At 34.8% G+C, this 20,721-nt stretch overlaps 1 protein-coding gene across 1 annotated transcript; it reads left to right on the forward strand.

Moving 5' to 3' along the window:
• Positions 1-4,321: 4,321 nt before the first annotated feature.
• apcdd1l (adenomatosis polyposis coli down-regulated 1-like) lies at positions 4,322-20,432 on the forward strand. The gene is made up of 4 exons (XM_065279654.2): positions 4,322-4,672; positions 16,082-16,265; positions 18,396-18,918; positions 19,047-20,432. Exons 1-4 carry the CDS (start codon positions 4,600-4,602, stop codon positions 19,812-19,814), a joined length of 1,548 nt encoding a protein of 515 aa, XP_065135726.2. The 5' UTR covers positions 4,322-4,599; the 3' UTR covers positions 19,815-20,432.
• The last annotated feature ends 289 nt before the right edge of the window (positions 20,433-20,721 follow it).

Raw genomic sequence — 20,721 nt, forward strand, 5'->3', positions numbered from 1 at the left:
ATTGTAAAAATATGATAAGCAATGATAAAAACAACAATAATAAAAAAATTATAAACAATAATAAAAATATGATAAAAACTATGATAAACTATGATAAAAAATATAATAAAAACTGATAAACTATGATAAAACTAAGATAAACTAAAATATGATAATCAATGATACAAATATAAGAAATTATGATAAAAAAATATGAAAAACTATCATAAAAAATTGATAAACTATAATAAATTTTTTATAAAAAATGATTAAAATATGATAAAAAATTAAAACTATGATAAAATTATTGTAAAAATATGATAAACTATGATTAAACTATGATAAAAATATGATAAAACAATGATAAACTATAATAAAACTAAGATAAACTATGATAAAAATATGAAAAACTATGATAGATATTTTATAAACTATTATACAAATTTGATAAACTATGATAAAAATATGATAAAAATGATGATAAACTATGATAAAACTAAGATAAACTAAAATATGATAATCAATGATAAAAATATCAGGAACTATGATAAAAATATAAAAAAAACTATAATAGAAATTTGATAAACTATAAAAAAAATAGGATACAAATATAATAAACTATGATAAAATTATTGTAAAAATATGAAAAGCAATGATAACGATAATAAACAATAATAAAAATATAATAAAAACTATGATAAAAATATGATAAACGATGATAAACTATGATAAAAAAGATAACCTATGATAAAAATATGATAAACTATAATAAAACTATAATAAACTATGATAAAATGATTGTAAAAATATGGTAAAAAATTATTAAAAGATTATAAACAATAATACATTTATGATAAAAACTATAATAAACTATGATAAAACTATGATAAACCATGACCACATATGATAAACTATGATAAAACGATAATCAACAATGATAAAAACAATACACTGTGATAGAAAAATGTATAAACAATAATAAAAATGATAAACTATGATAAAAAATATTATAACTATGATATATAATAAAAGCTATGATAAAACTATGATACAAATTTGATCAAGTAAAAAAAATGTAATAAACAATGATAAAAATATAATAAACGGTAATTAAATTTATTAAATTAAATTAAACTATGATTAAAATATGATAAATATAATAAAAATATGATAAATCTCACAACCTGATTTCACTGGAAAAAAATTATGAGTTGGTTCAAACAAATGTAATTGTACAGAAACTTACGATTGTTAGAAAATAATTATAATGATACCCCAAACCCCGCCCCTAAACCCAATGGCATAGGGCAAAAGTTAATTGCACAAAAGTGTGAATTTGGTTGTACGAATTAAAACAATTTAGCCACCTCATAAAATACATATGAATTTACATGCCTGCCATACAGGGTTGGGTGATATTGAACAAAATTTATTTTCTTTGTAATTTGGGTGTAAATGGCAATATATTAACATCTCTGTATTTTCTACAAAGTGGAATAAATGTTTACATGAAAGTCAAATATTCCTCTTTAATCCTGATATCGATGGTATTGTCTCATCCCGTATCCCACTGGGGAAAAATATTGATATAGGTATTACCAAAACCCAATACCACCTTACCCTACATACAATGGTTGTGTTAGAATTTCCCAAACGACTGAGATGCAGCTGTGCCTTCAGTCTGTACAGTAGGAGGTGCCATCTCCAAGTCCTGGCACAAACCCTGTTTTCTCCCTATAAAACCTGACCTGTGCTGACCGTTACCTTTAGTTGTGCACTTCAGCTATTATTTCCTCTTATAAACTCAGTAAATGTGTGCGGCCGATTTTGTGCAGCTGCACTGGTTACTGGATCCTGGATTTTCTCATTATACAAAACCACAAGCGGTGAAATTCAGCAACAGATTCTGGCGCTGTTCAGGGTTACATCGGCTGTCCAAATCTGTTCTCACTCATCACTTCTGACTGAAACAAACGCATTACTGAACTGACTACAATGGCCGACATCACTGAATGAAACAACAGTCATAGAGAGTCAAGAGACTAGAGATAAAATGAGCTACTGACTGTTTCAGATTTAATACCTGGCTTATAAAAAACCCCAACACATCCAAGCTTCTGTTTCTATAGAGCTAGAGATTTCTATGGATGTGCGTAAACAAACACTTTAAAATATAAAACATAAAAACAACCCACACACATTATAAACCTTTCGACACATTGGCTTCAGTGTGTTGAAGATTGGTTTTATTAATTTTTTAGACAGCTCTCACAAATTATTTGTACAATTATTTCGACTTTGTCCCAGGGACCAAACACTAAGCACCCCAGACAATGCATATTGTTCTTCTAGATTATTTTGTAATTCTTTTCCTGATTCATTGGGGAGAAAACTGAAAGAATTGGGTTAAAATAATATAACAAAAAGTATTGTTTGTTAATGTTAGCTAATGCAATAAATGTCACCTAATATGGCAATTTTTCAAGATGTATTTTATATAAGTTTTAGGTCTAAAGTTTCAAGTCTAAAACATAAATCACACCGGAGCTGTTGACCTGTGCGTAGTCGGTGTGGATCCGGCCTGGAGTCGTAGGGAATAGTTGGGTCAAATATGGACAAACCCAACAGTTGGGTTATAATTTTAACCCAATTGCTTGGTTGTTTCAATCCATAGATGGGTAATAAGAGTTATTTATAATCCAACAGTTGGGTTTGATCTATATTTGACCCAACAATTTGTTGAAACAACCAAGCATTTCTTAATAAGCACTTTACTTCATTGTTTATTATGAAAGTGAGGTAATGAATTATGTAAAGAAGATTTAAAGGAACAGTATGTAGGATTGTGGCCAAAACTGGTATTGCAATCACAAAACTTGTGGCGAAAACTGGTACTGCAATCACACAACTGGTGGCCAATACACAAAATGACAACATAAACATCAGTTGAGGGCTGTAACTCCACTTTTTAAATGGCAATATCCTGGCCAGACCACTGTTGCCAGTGATATAAGTATTTGAAATGAAAATAATTTCTTAATGTCTAGTGACATATCAGGGCCATTTTATGATTCATTGATATACATTTCTTACATACTGTTCCTTTAAAATAAAATAAAAATTAAAAGAGGGTTAAAAGAAAGTTGTGGGATTTTTATCATTACAAGGTCGTGTACACACACAGATGCCACACAATTATGTTTAAACAACATATGAAGGCGAATTTCTCATATGAGTTTCCTTTATACAGGGTTCCCACACCTTTTATACAGGGTTCCCACACCGTTTATTTTACATTCAAGGACCTTTCAAGGACTTTCCAGGTCTAATACCCTCAAATTCAAAGACTAAATGTGGGGACACATTTCAAGTGAGAGCAAGGTTACATTGTGTTACCTTTTAAGATACATTGTTACAGTTCCCTTTTGAGGGAACTTGCGCTGCGTCACTGCAGTGACATTTTGGGGACGCCTCCAGGGGTAAGTGCGTTTGAGTGTGTATATCAAATTCAACCAATGGTGTGGCTTAACGAAAAAGACAGGAAGTATATCGCTATCTGAAATATTGCCAAAGACGGCGTTACAGGAACGCAGGAAGTATGACAAGGGAGACGCAGCGTCTCGTTCCCTTCTCAGGAAACAGCAGTTACATACGTAACCCGAGACGTTTTCATGTGTCAAACACAACTATGCAAAAAAGCATTTTGGTATGAATCAACATTCGCATACAGAAGATATAAGCATTTAAAGCGAACAGTTTGGCACGTGTGCTTAAAAAGTCTAAAATTTTTATGATATTATCCTACACTACACAGGGAATAATATGGTTTTTTTTCCAGAAAACTTCTTGCATAAAATAGATTCAAGCACTTTCAATGACCTTTATCTATTTATATATTTTTCAAAAACTTCCCAGGACCTTGAATTTCCCCCCAGATTCACAAACTTATAAAAAAGACCGTGGGAACCCTGTTTATAAGTTAATAAATATTGTAAAGTCTCAATAACCATCAATAAATCTTTATTCTCGAATGATGCTAGGGCTTTTTCATCTCTCATCCTGCTGTCTGTGTGTGTGAAAAAATAAAGTTTATAGAAGAAACGTTCTGCTTAATTTGCATCTGTCAAACATCTGTACGAGTGTGTGTGAGGAAAATGAACACACTGATGTTTCATCTAATGTTGTGGTCAGGTTTCTTAAGCCTCTGTGTCCTGCACCTTGCTTTTAGTTTTCCCCAGAGGGTTAACATTGAGAGGTTATAAGTTCCCACCTCCTCTTCTCTCTCTCTCTCTCTCTCTCTCTCTCTCTCTCTCTCCCCTCCCTCTCTCGGACATACTCTCACTCGCTTAGCTAAGATCACAGACAGACAGCACACAAGCCCGGCAGAGGTTTAACATCGCCAGAGACAGCACACAAGTGACACACATTCAAATATATACGGTTATAGCGAGCTAAATTCTGCAAATTAAAAGAGACCAAACATGAATGGAAAACTTCACACTGAAAGATGAAACACTTGTGATATAACTTTTTGACAGTGGATTATATTTTCCTGCATAACTGCTGATATCCATCTCGACCAACCGGCGGAGGACGTTTTTGTATTTTTACTCTCTACATATGCGTTTGATCATGGCTGGGGAGAAACTTATTCACCTGCTGAAGAGATTTTGGATGATGTACCTGGTGCAAGGTTAGTAAATGTGTTTATTTAAACTTTTTTGTTCTCTGGCTGCTCAGATGTTCTTCAATGGTTTTAGCAATTTTAGTACTAATAGTGATTTTATGTGAGCAAAATGAAGGTTTTTGACATTGTTTGATTAAACATCTTCAATCAATTAAGATTTAATATTGTACATAAAACATAAAAGTTGCAAAACTAAAGTAATTTTACAGAAAAATTTGTTCCACAAAGTGTTTTGATTCTCCAGTTAGTTTCTGTAAATGAACATTTATACTTGAGCACTTATGTTTTTAAGTTTAATCAACTAGGATTTACAAGTCATTTCAACTATCTTGACAAGTGATGAGTTGCTGTAACTTATTAAATCAAGATAAATTTCCTTTAGTTACAGTGTGTCAACTTTATTTTATAAGTTACAGCAACTCATACAAGTCAATACAGTGTTTTACAATACGTGTAAAACTAAGTTGATTAAACTTAAAAATTTAAATGCATTATACAAACACTTTGCAATACTTTAAAAAATTTGTTAAATCAACTCATGTCAACTTACAATTATTTATCTTAAGAATAGATGAGTTGTTACGACTTATACAATTAAGTTGACTTTTTCAAATATATTTTATAAGTTAAAACAACTCACCTGTAGTTATAACAACACATAGTCAAGATAAATAATAATAGTTTGACATGACTTGTAAATCTGAGTTGATTTAACAAAAAAATGTTAAGGCCGCAAAGTATTTTTTACAGTGTGAATTATCTGAATAGCTTTATTAACGTTTTTAGGATTAAAAAGACACGACTATTTCCACTCGGTCTTATCACAAAGCAGAGCCAACACTTGTTTATGTGCAAAATGTGTATAATGAATTTTGAAAATCTTTGATGTTTTAATATAGAAAAGATTGTTACTTTGTGATAAACTGAGGACAAAGCACATTCATTAGAGACCAACAAGTCTGAGCGTTTTCTTTTTGCATCTTTATTCTTGGCACTGCACAAATGTAATTAAAATGATTAAGGTGACAGCTGTCAAAATAATCTGACAATAGCTTATGGGTTATTTAATAAATGCAACCTTTATATATAACATTTCTAAAGCGTCCTTAAATTGCCTGCATTTTTTAGGGTCTTTTATTCAAAGCGACTTAAAGTGCATTACAAGATATACGTTTTTATCAGTATGTGTGTTTCCTGGGATTTAACCTACAACCTTTTGCGTTGCTAGCAGAATGCTTTATACACTGAAGTTTAGCCAACTTGGTTATGCAAGTTAATTCAACCTACTATTTTAAGTTTAAGACTTTTTAACTTAGAAAAACAATTTGAAATTGTTTAACTTAATATGTTAAGTTTAAGTAACATAAAAATATATGTTGATATCATTTGTGACATAGCACAAATATACAAACACAAATCACTAAGTTAAGGTTAAGTTTGTTAATATTTTACACAACCCTTAAAAACATTTAATGTAGTGTTTTTTGGTCTCTGATTTCTTTTAGGCATCTGTGCGCGTTTTCAAACTTGAACTAAACTACACTTGTCAAAACCATTTAAAATTCTCCCTTCATGTGGGTCTAAACAGCTCTCTTGGGTTTTTAAGAGATCCTCGTATAAATGCCTTAGCATAGAGACAGACAGTTCGGCTTGACTGTGTTTTCATTCTCACCTTTCCCTGCGTTTTGCTCTTTTCAGCTGTCAGTCTTCTCCACGGGCCCCAGACCCCCGTTTTTGTCTCGAACTCTTTTAAAGTTAGCAGGGGTGAAAAGAAGGACATTGTTTCGTCTGAAAGCGAATCGTAGCCCTGGAACTAATGCCTCCATTAAAATAATGATCAGAGTAACAGCCCAATAGCATTAATGACCCCCTCTGTTCCAGTGCCATTTAGTGGCTGTTTTTCTTCGACGGCCCCCGTTTTTATCCTTCCTTTCAGTCAGGGATGATTAGGGTGATGAAGAAAGCAATAGGCTTCTGTTCTCGCTATCAGGCCGCCCACCGGACTACAGAGACAGGCTGACGAAATTACCCATGACCCGTGTGCGCCTTTATGGAGAACACGGATGTTCTCTCTTTTATTAAAAAAAATCCGAAAACACTAGAATGTGAGAAATGTCATGCCCATATGCTTTAATAATTTGATTAAACAGTATACTAAAGCATGAATGCATTCCAGTATTAACGCAGAAATTCAAGCATAACTCTTCCTCGGTCACCGTTTACAGCGCCAAGCAACTGCTTGGCCACGTCTGGTCTTCTTCTCCGTTCCATCATTATGATTTTTTATGCATCTGCTCTGAGTTTCAGCCGGTGCGCAATAAAAGCATGAATAATATTCATAAACAAAGGAGTTGAGAGAATGACTGTCAGGCATTTGTGGATAAAAGCAGGCGCAAACATAAAAACCGGATGCATGGCGCTTGAACACCATCAATCAAGTTTAGAAGTAAAAGATCGGACCATCAACTAAGCGACTGTCATGTTAACTGTTGTGGTGTGTGGTTGCCTCTGGCTTAGATAATTGTGTCTATGATAGATTAAAGTTGTAGGAAATTAATACTGAATGTCTCAATTTTGTATTTAACAAACAGAATTATGTCTATCGTCATATAAATTGAAACTAATGACGCCTCTTAAACAAAAAATATGAGGTTTGAATATCTACTTTAAAACTTACTGTAGGAAAGTTACTGTATGCAAGATCATATTTACTTTTATTGTTTTTTATTATAAAAAACATATATAATAATGTAATTGCAAATAATAAATATGTAATAAATATAAACAACATTAAAATTATTTTTCGTGATTACAGATTGCATGATTGTACTTGTATTAAAATTTTACTGATTGCAGACCATAAAGAAAATCTAGTTAAAGGTTAAGGTAAGGTAATAAATGAACCTATGCTGGGTTATTTCCAAACTTTTTTCAACCAATTGTCAACCCAAACCCCTGGGAAATAAAGGAACCTATGCTAAGTTATTTTCAACCTTTTTTCAACCAATTTTCAACCCAAACCACTGGGAAATAAATTAACCTATGCTGGGTTTTTTTCAACCTTTTTTCAACCAATTTTCAACCCAAATCACTGGAAAATAAATGAACCTATGCTGGGTTATTTTCAACCTTTTTTTCAACCAATTGTCAACCCAAACCACTGGGAAATAAATGAACCTATGCTGGGTTATTTTCAACCTTTTTTCAACCAATTTTCAACCCAAACCACTGGGAAATAAACAAACCTATGCTGGGTTATTTTCAACCTTTTTTCAATCAATTTTTAACCCAAACCACTGGGAAATAAATTAACCTATGCTGGGTTATTTAAAACTCATGGTTGGGTCAAAAGGGACAAACTCAGGTTGGGTTAAATTAACCAAGAAAATGTTTATACTTGACCCAACTATAGGCTGAAATAACCCAGCAAATGTTCATTTATTACACATTGGTTTTGGGTTGAAAAAAGGTTGAAAATAACTCATTTTTGTGTCGTACTGCTGTTTGTCCATTCACCAAACCCAAATTACCCTAGGGGTAACTGTTTGTTTGTAGGAAAAATCTCTCCTAATCCCTTTTCTAAATAAACACGACTGCTGGATTAAGCCGGTTTAACTTTCATGAAAAGACAACAGAACTGCTAAATGATAAACTAACAGAGGATTTAGGAAAAAAATACAGAAACGCTTTTCCACACATGACCCTTGAACTGCTCAGTAACAAATCTTATTCTACTGGCCCGTAATAATATACCTATGCACATGTTCTAGCAAACGTTTTACAAACGTATTTGTACACCCAAACTGCCCCTATACATGCACAGATTCTCCTCTGTCTGTAACTTATATCTCTTCTGTGACTGTACTTCATCAGACAAAGATAAAGTGACAGAGAGAGGGAGAGAGAGAGAGAGAGAGAGAGAGAGAGAGAGCATGGAATCTGAGCTCTCTCTAAAGTAAATGGGGTGTAAATGGGATTTTTTCATCAGGGAACGCTATCAAAGCAGGGGTGGGTTGCACAAAGGCAGTTAAATATTGAGAGAAAGCACAGAAGACACACAGGTTTGATGAAAGAACCACGCACAAAATGCTTGATACAATATCGGTATTATCCAGTGGGATCCAAATGTTTGAGACCACCAGTGAAAAGTTGAAATGAAAATGAATGTGTTAGGGTTTGGTGCATTCCTCCTTTACACTTTCATGACAGCGTGAACTGAAGCTGGCATAAAGTTTGTGCAAAACTCGATGACCCATGCGATCACAGCATGATTTGAAGAATGTTTCTGAGAGCATCTTATATTCTTCAGCGAAAGCAGATTTGCTTACATATAGTGCGAAATCTTAGATTTTACTTCTTCATTTTACATCATAGCTGTTCTTTGTTTTACATTTTTCAAAATCATGTTCAGGTTTAAGTGAGAAAAAAACTTTTCAACTACACTGACCCACATATGATATGACTACCATATTGTTATACCATAGGCACCACAGTATTTACATGGTATTCCATATTAAGTTTAAGTAGTAAAGTTTTTGCGATTTACAACGGTACAATCCAAACATATTGGGGCGGTTTCCCAGCTTGGGTTTATCATATAGATAATTTATTATAGCATGTCAAAATTGACACTTTGTAGGTGTGAGCAAAAATGTGCTGTTTTTGGGTGTGTCCTGATCTCTGTACTAAATGGCAGTGCTGTGATTGCATAGTGCAGATTAAGGGGCGGGATAATCCCCTTCTGACATCACAAAGAGAGCCACATGTCAATGACCAATTTTTCACATGCTTGCAGAGAATGGTTTACATGGGTTGACCTTTTTCAAATTTTCTAGGTTGATAGAAGCACTCTGGACCCAATTATAGCACTTAAACATGAAAAAAGTCAGATTTTCATGATATGTCCCCTTTAAGGCAACTCCAACATGCATGCCCTGTCCAGCAAACCGATCAATAAATATTTAAACATGCCCATAAATCACGTGTATGTGCACGTGTTAGTTAGGTAAGAAAAAACCTGAGGCAGAAATACGGGTAGGTAGGAACACTTTTTTTTTATATATGGTAACTGGACAGAAATGACGCATTAGTGGGAAGAAAGAGCTAAAATTGAAATGACAAATAAAAACAAACAAATTAAACCCCATCTCAATAAATCTCCAGTGTGTGTACGTGTCTGCGGGTGTTGAAGGCTGGAAACATTAGGACAGGTAACTTTACTTTGGCTCTACACTAAAGGAAAATGCCTGTAAACCCAAGACCACACACACATCAACCACAGCCCCCTCTGCTGGTAAATATGATGCACTGCCAATCTACCTGGGTCTCTATGGACATGGGTCACTTCTTCTGTACCCTTAGTAAAGAACATTTTCCGAGCAGGTTTATTAAGACTGTTTGAATGAATTGATTTGTTTATACGATTCAGACCTTATATAGGTTCTTCAGAGCAATGCCATAAAGAACCATTTTGGTTCCACAAGGAACCTTTCAGTCAAAGGTTCTTTAAAAAACATTTCTTTCTTACATTTATAAACTGAAAAACCTGTTGTGAAACAAAATCATTGATTTGATTATAAAAAAGCATTTTATGTGATAGGAGTCTTGGTGATGTCATACTGTAGCAACGCAAAATATCATGGGTTCAAACCCAGGGAACACACACCCTGATAAAAAAGTATCTTCTTATACTGCACTGTAAGTCGCTTTGGATAAAATTGTCGGATAATATGATTCAGAAATGTTTGATCTGACAAAAGGCCGAACAAATAACATTTTGATGATTATGATTATATGAATCATTCACAAAACCACCAGGACAAGCTTTATCGAAGTCATCTAAATGCAAGTAATATGAAACAATCATCTGGAAAAATGAAACAAAGGAGAAAATCTGCTTGATTAAAGATAATGCTTAACCATATAATAAACTGCATTTAACACTCAGTCATATTGTTATGATTGCAAGCAGCAAATCTGTTTCAAAATGTTGGCTTCATATTGAACAAATCTCTTAGCACAGAAGAGCGTGGATCCTTTCCAAACAGCATAAGGAAATAATTCCTTCATTTAGGCCACAAACAACCTCTGACATTCTCAATAAATGCAATCAGATGAGTTTTAGCGCAGCTAACAAATGGAAATGAAAGTCTTGTGTTTTCCTTTATTTGTAAAGCCTTTTCTGTTTAGTTCTGCTCATTTGGCTGATCAAGACACTAATAAAATGACAGTATGAATTGAGATGTTTATACTGTTATAGATAACTCAACATACAATTCTTTGAAAAGAGTTGCATTATTGCCAATGGATCAACTATTTAATGTCCACTTACACTGCAAAAAATGATTTTCAAGAAAAAAATTATTCGTATTTTTGTCCTGTAAAAATATCTAAAAATTATTAAATTAAGATGCATTTTCTTGATGAGCAAAACGAAGAAATTAAGAAAATAAGATCAGATTCAAGTAAAAAAAATCTGACAATGGGGTAAGCAAATAATTCTTGAACTTTTCTTGAATTTAGTGTTTAAAAATATTTTCAAGATGTTTTTGCTTGTTTTAAGCACAAAATCACTTAAATTTGATATTTTTCGTCTAAAAACTAGACTTATTTTCTTAAATCTTAATTTAAGAATTTTTTGATATTTTTACTGAAAACAAGACAAAAATACTAAGAATTTTTTTTCTTGAAAATCATTTTTTGCAGTGTAGGTGATTCATGAAACATGCAGTCTTTAATGTAAACATCACTTTTGATGTTGTGTGAGAGCTGCTTGTTGAATTTCACTATAAAAATGATCAAATTTATGCAAATCACTTATTGCAAAAAAATGAATGTCTGATGATTTCTCGTTTAGTAATACATTTCTTAAAATTCTTAAATTCAGATATATTTATTGCAATATCTGCAAATGGGGTAAGAAAAATGTATACAATTTTCAACCTATTTTAAAAACATCATTCATGTTAATGTTTCTTAACCCAGATATTTTAATCTGTTTTAAGCATAATTTCACCTGCTTTTCATTGTTTTTCAGGAAACAAGTTTTAATATATTGGGTCATCTTGCTGATCAAGTAAATGTATCTAAGTTTAAGAATTTTTAGAAATGTTGAATCTACTTTAAAAAATGACTTCAATTGGTAACATTTAAAAATGTAAGATTTATCAACTTTAATTTTCTAATTTTAAGTGAAAAATTTAAGGATAATTTTTTTCATTACTTCAATCGCAGTGGCGGTCGGGCGCTCGATGTGAAGTTCGTCACAACATGTATGTAGCCCATCATGTGAGTGGTTCGTAATTCCAAAATCTGTTTTCTGCGCTTCAAGTTATTCGATGTGCATCTTGTGTCTTGTCAAAATAAGTGCCTGCTGCAGACGCGTCTAAAGGGGATTATGATAAAAGAGACGCTCGCGTTTGCCAGATACTCTCATAATCTCATGTGTAATCAGAGTTTACTGTTAAGGGAGTGTCTTGGGTGTATTTTGTGAACGTGAGCGTCTCTTTTATCATAAACGGTTTTGAAGCGTGTGCAGCAGGCACTTATTTTGACAAAACACGTGATGCACATGGTTCACATGACGCAACAAACACATATTTTGAATTGGATGAGCAGTCACGAGCCGCCACTATTGAATCGGTAACACTTATTCACCCCAAAATGAAAATTCTGTCATCATTTACTTACCCTTATGTTGTTTTAGACCTGTATGAATTTTTTTCTGATGAACACAAAAAATAAATTTTGAGAAAAGATGATAAGCATGCAGCTGGTGGGCCCATTGACTTCCATAGTAGGATAAATAAATATTATGGAAGTATTGTGATAAATGATGATGAAGATATTTTGATAAAATATAGTAAGCACACAGTTGACGGTACCCATTCAATTCCATAGGTTTTGTTTTTCCTACTATGGAAGTCAATGGTTTCCGCAACCTGATCTCACAAAGTTCCGTGGTGTAGTCACAGAATATTTTGCTCATTTTTCCGATCTCCGAATTTTTCCGTGGCCGTACCACGTGTCATTGTCACAGATTGGTTATCCAACTGCTTTTTTCTATTTTCAAACCATTGTCGCTTCGGATTAGGGTTAGATTTGGTGTTTGCTTTAGGATGTCACTTTAAGTATGTTTATACAATTTTTTTCTGATGTATTCTTTTATATTTTCTACATTTTAAACCATTATCGCCTGGCGTTAGGGTTAGAGTTGGGTTTGGGTAAGGATGTCATTTTGTGTAAATCCAACCCTAAACCGTAGCGACAATGGTAAGAAAATAGGAAAAACAGTTGAGTAACCAATCCGTGACAATGACACGGAAAAGAAAGTCCGTGGTACGGCCACGGAAAAATTCGGAGATCCGTGACAATGCTACGGAAATTCATGAGATCAGGTTGGTTTCCACCAGCTTTGTGCTTTTCACAATTTATTTAAATGTCTTCTTTTGTGTTCATCGGAAAAAAGAAAAATATATTGGCCTATACGGCTTCAGGATGATAAACAAAGGTCTTCTGAGGGTAATCCGTGCGGTGTTGTTGTAGAAATATCCATATTTAAAATTTTATTAACGTAATTGACTACCTTCCGGTAGTGCCGCCATCTTAGACTCAGGAGAGAGTATTAGCGTACTGTACGCACTTTTCTTAGTGACGTATGACAAATTCGGAGGGCGGGGGACAGAGCAGCAGCAGAGAAACTTCTGTACGCTGCGTAAGCGCTCATCCTGAATGCGGATGAGACTAAGATGGCGGCGCTACCGGAAGGTAGTCAATTACGTTAATAAAATTTTAAATATGGATATTTCTACAACAACACCGCACGGATTACCCGCAGAAGACCTTTGTTTATCATCCTGGAGCCGTTTGAATTTAATTTGTGAAGGATGGACGCACTTTTTTGGACTTGAAGGTCGTGGACTATGGCTGGACCCCGTAACTTTACATTTAATCAACTGAAAGATCTAAAATATTTTCTAAAATATCCGAAAATGTGTTTGTCTGAAAAACGATGGACATATGCAACTCGGACAGCTTGGGGGTGAGTAAATCATGGGTTTAATATCGTTTTTGGCCGAACTATCCCTTTAAAGTAATTAATCTAACTTTCACTTTTTACAGTGTGGAAATCAAGACAACAAAACTAAGACATTTATTTTTCACAGTGCTTTAAGTAAAATGTCTTTGCGCATAACTTATGCATATTATAATACCTTTCATATTGACATTTTTATTTGAATTTGGGTTGTAATGTGATCTGCTGTAGATTTCTTTTCTTGTTTGAGACGTCCCTAAAATAACCCCATTACACAGTTTATCCCCATCCCACCATAGCTCTTCAAATGCAATTTGATAAAAGCAAATTAAAAGACTCCTCCGCATGCATTCGTCCTATGCAACAAATCACCCCAGTGTAACCTCTGTCTGAATCCAATTCTGCTCATCAGGTTTACCACACCATATATCTAAAAGATCTTACTCAAGGACAGGTCTGTGGTCAGGCCTACTGGAAAGAGATTTACATCTCAAACAAAGATGCCCAGTATGGTGTTTGCTAAACCTCACTCTTCGCACGCTGGGAGCGTGTTTGCATTTAAAAAAATTGTCAAAAATTGTTGTTTTCATTGGCCGGCAGTAAGCATCCCTTCCCGTCCCCTAGAAGATGTGACTTGATTGAAGTGACGTGCCAAACCTCTAAGCCCCTCACCCCCTTTACCACAGACGGTGGTGGGAGCAGGATTTGGATCTATATATGGCTCTAATCGACCTCATCACGTTTCATTACATGGAAAATTACAGAAATGCAAAATCCTTCAACCACTTCCACTTCAACAGAATCCTGTTTCTGGACCATAAAGAAACAAGAAGTGAAATGTTCTTCTTCTGCAAGGGTTGTTTTTTTATGGCTGATGGTGCACAGAGAAACTGAAGCTTTTTGAAGTGTGTGAGGTTTTTTACAGCCTTCATTTATTTGGAAATGTGGCTCAAGAATCACGAGAAGAGATCAAGAGTATTATTGCAAACTGAGACGCTTTGGAATGATTTCACTGAAGGCTTTTGAATTGAATACATTGGCAACTTTTACAAGCAATGACAACCCACATTATTATTTAATCTCCTTTCATTATATTTACATTGATGCATTTGGCAGATGCTTCTATTCAAAGGGACTCATGAGTTTCCTGGGACCGAACCCATGACCTTTGCATTGTTAACACGATGCTCAATTGAGCAACAGGAGCACTTTAGCTTAAAACTTATCACCACCTATATATATAAGTTTTATAAAGAATTTAAAGGAAAACACCACTGTTTTTCAATGTTTAACTGTGTTTTTACCTCAACTTGGACAAATTAATACATATCTATATTTTTTCAATGCATGCACCTAATCTTGGTACAGCGCGTTGTGAATATGTTAGCATTTAGCCTAGCCCCATTCATTCCTTAGGATCCAAACAAGGATGAATTTATAAGCCACCAAACACTTCCATGTTTTCCCAAATTAAAGACTGTTACATGAGTAGTTACACGAGTAAGTATGGTGGCACAAAATAAAACTTTGTTTGGAGCCATATGAATGAATGGCGCTAGGCTAAATGCTAACAAATTCACAAGGCGCAGTACAAAGATTAAATGCATGCATGAAAAAAGATAGGTATGTATTAATTTTTTTAAGTTAAGGTAAGAACATAATAAAATATTGAAAAATTGTGGTGTTTTCCTTTAAATAATAAAATATAAAAAATGGTGGTGTTTTCCTTTAAATGTTAAATTATAGTAGTTTTAAATAATTGAATGAGCTAAACTTCTTCAGTATTAGTGTCTTTATCGGTAATAATGTTGTTAAGTCTTACATTAGTTACTATTTGTGATGAATGATACACAAAACATGCAGCATAAACTGAAGGTAAAACAACTTGGTTTTGCAAATCAATTCAACCTACTATTTTAAGTTTTGACTGAGTTAGAGTAACACAAAAATAAATATTGATTTGACATCAATGCATCATTTTTTTTTTTGTTAACCATTTGGAGCAGAGGCATGCAACTTTTCTGATTTAGTCATCACCTGGTGTATGATTCAATTGAAAAAAAAAATTCCATTGCCTTACATTAAAAAAGAATTCCAAGCCACATCAAATGCAATGTAGCTACCATGTGCTTCACAACTTCAATAATACGAAGAAAACAAATAGTTAATATTATTAAAAAGATGGTTTTCCTGTCAAAGTCTTAACCTCAGCTTAATATAAAATAGTTTCCACATGTTTAAGGACAACTTGATGAAATACTGGTAAAGGATATGCAAGCCGATGTAATTCAAAACTGAATTAACCGGAATTTTACTGGAAATCTTTCTCACGCAGTGTCAACTTTATGGTCAAATGATAATTTTCGTCTGTTTCTCTTCAGTTTTGTGTGTGAAGGGCAGTAAGTTGTGGGACGTGCCGACGGCTCCCCTCGTACCACACGGCAACCTCAGCACAAGGTTGTTTTGGGAACCCCAGTGCCAGGCTCAGTTACGCCACCTGCAGAACGAGGCAAGAATCACAGCCACTATACCACCCAAACTGGATGGCCACTGGGTGTCAAGCAGGTAGAAAACCTCTTCTTTATTATGAATAAATATTTCTAAAAGGTTCTTTGTCAGGTTGTATGGCTCCATAAAGAACCTTTATCATCCTCAGAAGCTTTCTGTTAGACCAATGGTATACAGATTATAGAAAAACGTATTAAGCTTCCTTGAAAAACCATAAAACATGCTCTTGGACGTATTCTCAATTAATCTGTGCACATTATTTTATGAAAAAAAATACATGACTTTATACTTTTCATAACAAAGTACAATAGGTTGTACACTCTTAAAAAAAGGTGCTAAATGATTACTGTAAAAAATCTGTAGTTTTTACAGTGAAAAACTGGCAGCTGTGGTTGCCAGAAAACCTCTGTAAAAATACAGGAAACATGTAAACAAGTTTACAGTTAAAGGAAAACATCACCGTTTTTCAATATTTTACTGTGTCCTTACCTCAGCTTAGACAAATTAATACATACCTATCTTTATTGAATTTTGGACTTAATCTTTGTACAGCACATCGTGAATGTGTTAGCATTTAGCCTAGCGCCATTCATTCCTTAGGATCCAAACATGGATGAATTTAGAAGCCACCAAACACTTCCATGTTTCCCTATTTAAAGACTGTTACATGAGTAGTTACACGAGTTAGTATGGTGGAACAAAATAAAACATGGCAATTTTCGTAGCGGATAAAAAATGTGAACTATATTGTATAGCGGAAGAGCACTTACTTTGAAGCACTTCGACCTTAGCGCGCAGTAACATCATCACTCCTGAATCTTTAAAAAAAGATAGGTATGTATTAATTTGTCTAAGTTGAGGTAAAAACATAGTAAAATATTGAAAACCTGTGGTGTTTTCCTTTGAAAAACTGTAAAAAAAAATTCAGTGGCAATTTTTATTTCATTATAGCAAAGTTTTGTATATTTCACAATTTTTAACTGTATTTTTCAAGGCAAAGTTTTGTAAACGTTACAATTTATAACTGTATTTAATTAACTGTCTGTTAATGTAAATCTACTTTGTACTTGATAACATCATTATTTAAATGAAATAAGATCAAAAGGGAATCGTGGGAATGTCCTTTTACGGTTTTTTTACCGTACATTTTACGGTGACTTGTATTTTTTATTTCAGAGAAAGAAACCATAATTTTAACAATATGTTACCGTAAAAGTACATGTATAATCCAGTTAAATATTGTAGAGATTTTCACCATAAAATATAATTCACACCATCATAATGTGTATGGTTACACAGTCAAACATCATGAGACATCGTACATATGTCAAAAATAAAGGTACAAAGATGTCACTGGGGCAGTACCCTTTTAAAAAGGTCGTAATATGTACCATGCAGGTACAAATATGTATCTTTGAACTGCCAATATGTACCTTTAAAGTACTAATATGCACTCTTTGGGTATAAAGGTGTACCTTTTTGAAAGGGTACTGTCCCAGTGACAACTTTTGTACCTTTATTTCTGAGAGTGTATAATTTCATATGAAGTTAATCGTGCAAAACCGTAAAATTCTCATTAAAAAAACAACAACGAAACCGAACCCCTAACCCTGCACTTAACCCCAACGTCACAGGGGTCAAGGCAAATCGTACCAAACTTACAAATGTGGTGGTATGAATTAATACAAATTAGCCAACTTGTAAAATATGTAAGAATTTTCGTGAGATAGCATTGGGTTATAAGGAACGTTTAACATATGAAAAACGTATCTGTTTCACAAAAGGATTTTTTTTAGTGGAAAAAGATTAGACTGTAAAAGGTAAGAAAGATAATTCTTATGAATTATCCTTTGGGGAACCAAATTGGTTCTCTACTGTAAAGAACCATTTATAGCACCTTCATTTTTTAGGAGTGTACTTATCTTGACTTTAATTAGACACGCTCTAACAAATGCTGGGTTCTTTTCACTCCAGCATTGGGTGAAAGAGGGAAAAACCCATGCAGCCATTGGGTTAAATTAAACCAGAAAGTGTTAACATTTGAACAATGGGTTGAAACATCCCATCACTGGTTAAATTACAAACCAACAGGTTTGGTTCATCTCTTTCTGAGCCAATGCTGGGTTGAAAATAACCTAGCTTTTTTTTTTTACAGTGGACAGCTCACTGTATCATTTTTTTCCTCAGATGTGAGGTGCGACCCGGTGCAGAATTCCTCACTCGATCCTACACATTTCACCAAAGCCCGACCCGTCTCTTCAAGGCTCTCCAGCACTATTACTCCGATAGCGAGTGTCTCACGCCTGCCTACTCCCTTGTAATCAAAGGTAAACTGAAACTACGCCAGGCATCATGGATCACCCGCGGCGCGACTGAAGCGGAGCACCAGCTCCATAAAGTAGGAATGGTCATTCACAGTCAAAAGGCCATCCATCAACTCTCCACCCGTCTGCCCTCATCCTGTCTGGAAGCTGGTGGACACATGGCGCGTCATCGGCTTTATGAACTCTTTAATGCCAAAGAAGAGAAAGACTGCTTGGGTGCTCTTGGATTCTCCATGATGGAGCTGGAGTTACTGAGGGTGGAGACCCATCATTATCCTCACAGCAGGCCGGTGAAGGAGCTTTTCTTAGGGGATATACACACAGACTGGAATGAAAGGATTTATCATAGACCCACTGGTTACCAGGAGCCTCTACAGAACGCTATGGTGAGGGTTTAAATGAGCTTAGTGTTAATCTTAAAATTTTTTGTTAGAAATTGTATTTGTCAATCCTGTTACTTTAGGGCAGCTTACTGTTACAAAACTAATAAAATACTTTTTTTTTTCAATTTTAGCATCATATTCATCCATGTCCAGTGTGTGCATTGGTATACCGAAGCTCTGAACAGCATCCACCCATTCTGCCCTCATCAGCATCTACACCCCTAAACCTTGACGGACGCTGGGTGAGCCAACGCTGCGAGTCTCGTCCATCCGTCCTCTTTCTCACACGTCTTTTTACCTTCGGCGAGGAGCATCGCACATGGGAGGGAACCTATCAACATTACTCCGACCCAGTGTGCCGGCAACCTAGTTTTACACTATCTGCATCAGGACATTACGTCAAAGCAGGCCAGTCTATTAAAGTACGTGGTGCCACTGAACTAGTTTTCAAAGTGACACGAGCAAAAGTGGCCGTGTTTGAACGAGGACTGCTGCGGGAATTGAATTCGGCACAGAACGGAAGCTGTGGCCTGGCGGGTGGATGGGAATTGGGCGTCGAGCAAGATATAACCTTGACGGATGGTTGTGAAGCACTGGCGATTCGGCTTCCTCACAAAGAGTATGAGTTGTTTAAAATGGAGCTGGATCATAAGGGCCAACCCCTGTTGTTTATCGGGGAAAGGCCCACGGATGGATCCAGCCCGGATCGACTTGGTAAAAGACCAACGTCATTTCAGACACCAATGGTGAGGTGCAGCACAGCAACCGGGGTGGAGCTACGGCACGGTTCACGTAGTCAACGTTTAACGGGACCAAAGATGAGCTCTGCAAATGCGCTGGGTTCCTCAATGATTCTTCTTTTTATTATAAACGTATTGTTTTGGGCTACGGCTGTCTAAAACTGATTCATCTTTGCCGAAATGGACAATGGTGCCATTTTCAAATATTGACCTTTACAGTACGCTATGGGATAATTATGGCACAATCCGGCCCATTCAGTTCAGTGCGGTTACAAAACGCTTGCTCTGAAATATGACACTTTTTATCAATGTATATAGATTTTTTTTCTAATCGTATGGTATACATACATTCAAATAAAATGTCTTGTTTGGTACTTTGATAAAAAACTACAGAGGACTCTATGACTATCCAAAGCCTGAACTTTTGGTCGAAATTCATTCAACGACATTCCAGCATTAACAAAGACGAACAGTTTAAAAGTGAGTGGAAATAAATACAGAAACTTTCTGAGAAACGTGTTGGTGGTCGAATGCCTGTTTCAGACCTTGTCCTGGTTGTATATAAGTACATGGACTTTGGATATGGACTACATTAAGCATGATGGTATGGCTCATAAATTACCCTGTATAGTTTCAACATTGGACTGTTGTCTTTAAAGCAAGGCAATGTAGCTATGTTACAATCTAAAAATGTTATGTAGATGTATTCTTATTAAATGGTGAGGGTGCCTCCTTGGACATATTTATTGCTATTATTAAAGTAATTTTGATAAGAAATGTTGATGTTCTTCTTACTCAGCAGATATAAGTTTTAAATCAAACTTTGAAGTGACGAGTGTATTTTTACATGCATTTATATTTACACATTTGGCAGATCGAACCCACAACTTTTGTACTAACCCAATGCTCTACCACTGAGCTACAAAAACACTGCAAATTACACATTTACACTTTAAAATCATAAAAGCACAATAGATCAATTCACATCCAATGTTGAATACATGTGCAAAACATTTGAATGAAACTCATCATATGGCCTCAAAATTAGAACGCTGTCTGGCGCCAA

Source organism: Paramisgurnus dabryanus, chromosome 7 (genome assembly GCF_030506205.2).
Source record: "Paramisgurnus dabryanus chromosome 7, PD_genome_1.1, whole genome shotgun sequence".
NCBI classification, from domain to species: Eukaryota; Metazoa; Chordata; class Actinopteri; order Cypriniformes; family Cobitidae; genus Paramisgurnus; species Paramisgurnus dabryanus.

Excerpts from the sequence above, each read along its gene's own strand:
- apcdd1l (XM_065279654.2), top strand. The coding sequence starts at position 4,600 with ATGCGTTTGATCATGGCTGGGGAGAAACTTATTCACCTGCTGAAGAGA. Across the intron at positions 4,673-16,081 it reads GATGATGTACCTGGTGCAAG|TTTTGTGTGTGAAGGGCAGT; the intron begins GTTAGTAAATGT and ends GTTTCTCTTCAG. Across the intron at positions 18,919-19,046 it reads AGCCTCTACAGAACGCTATG|CATCATATTCATCCATGTCC; the intron begins GTGAGGGTTTAA and ends TTTCAATTTTAG.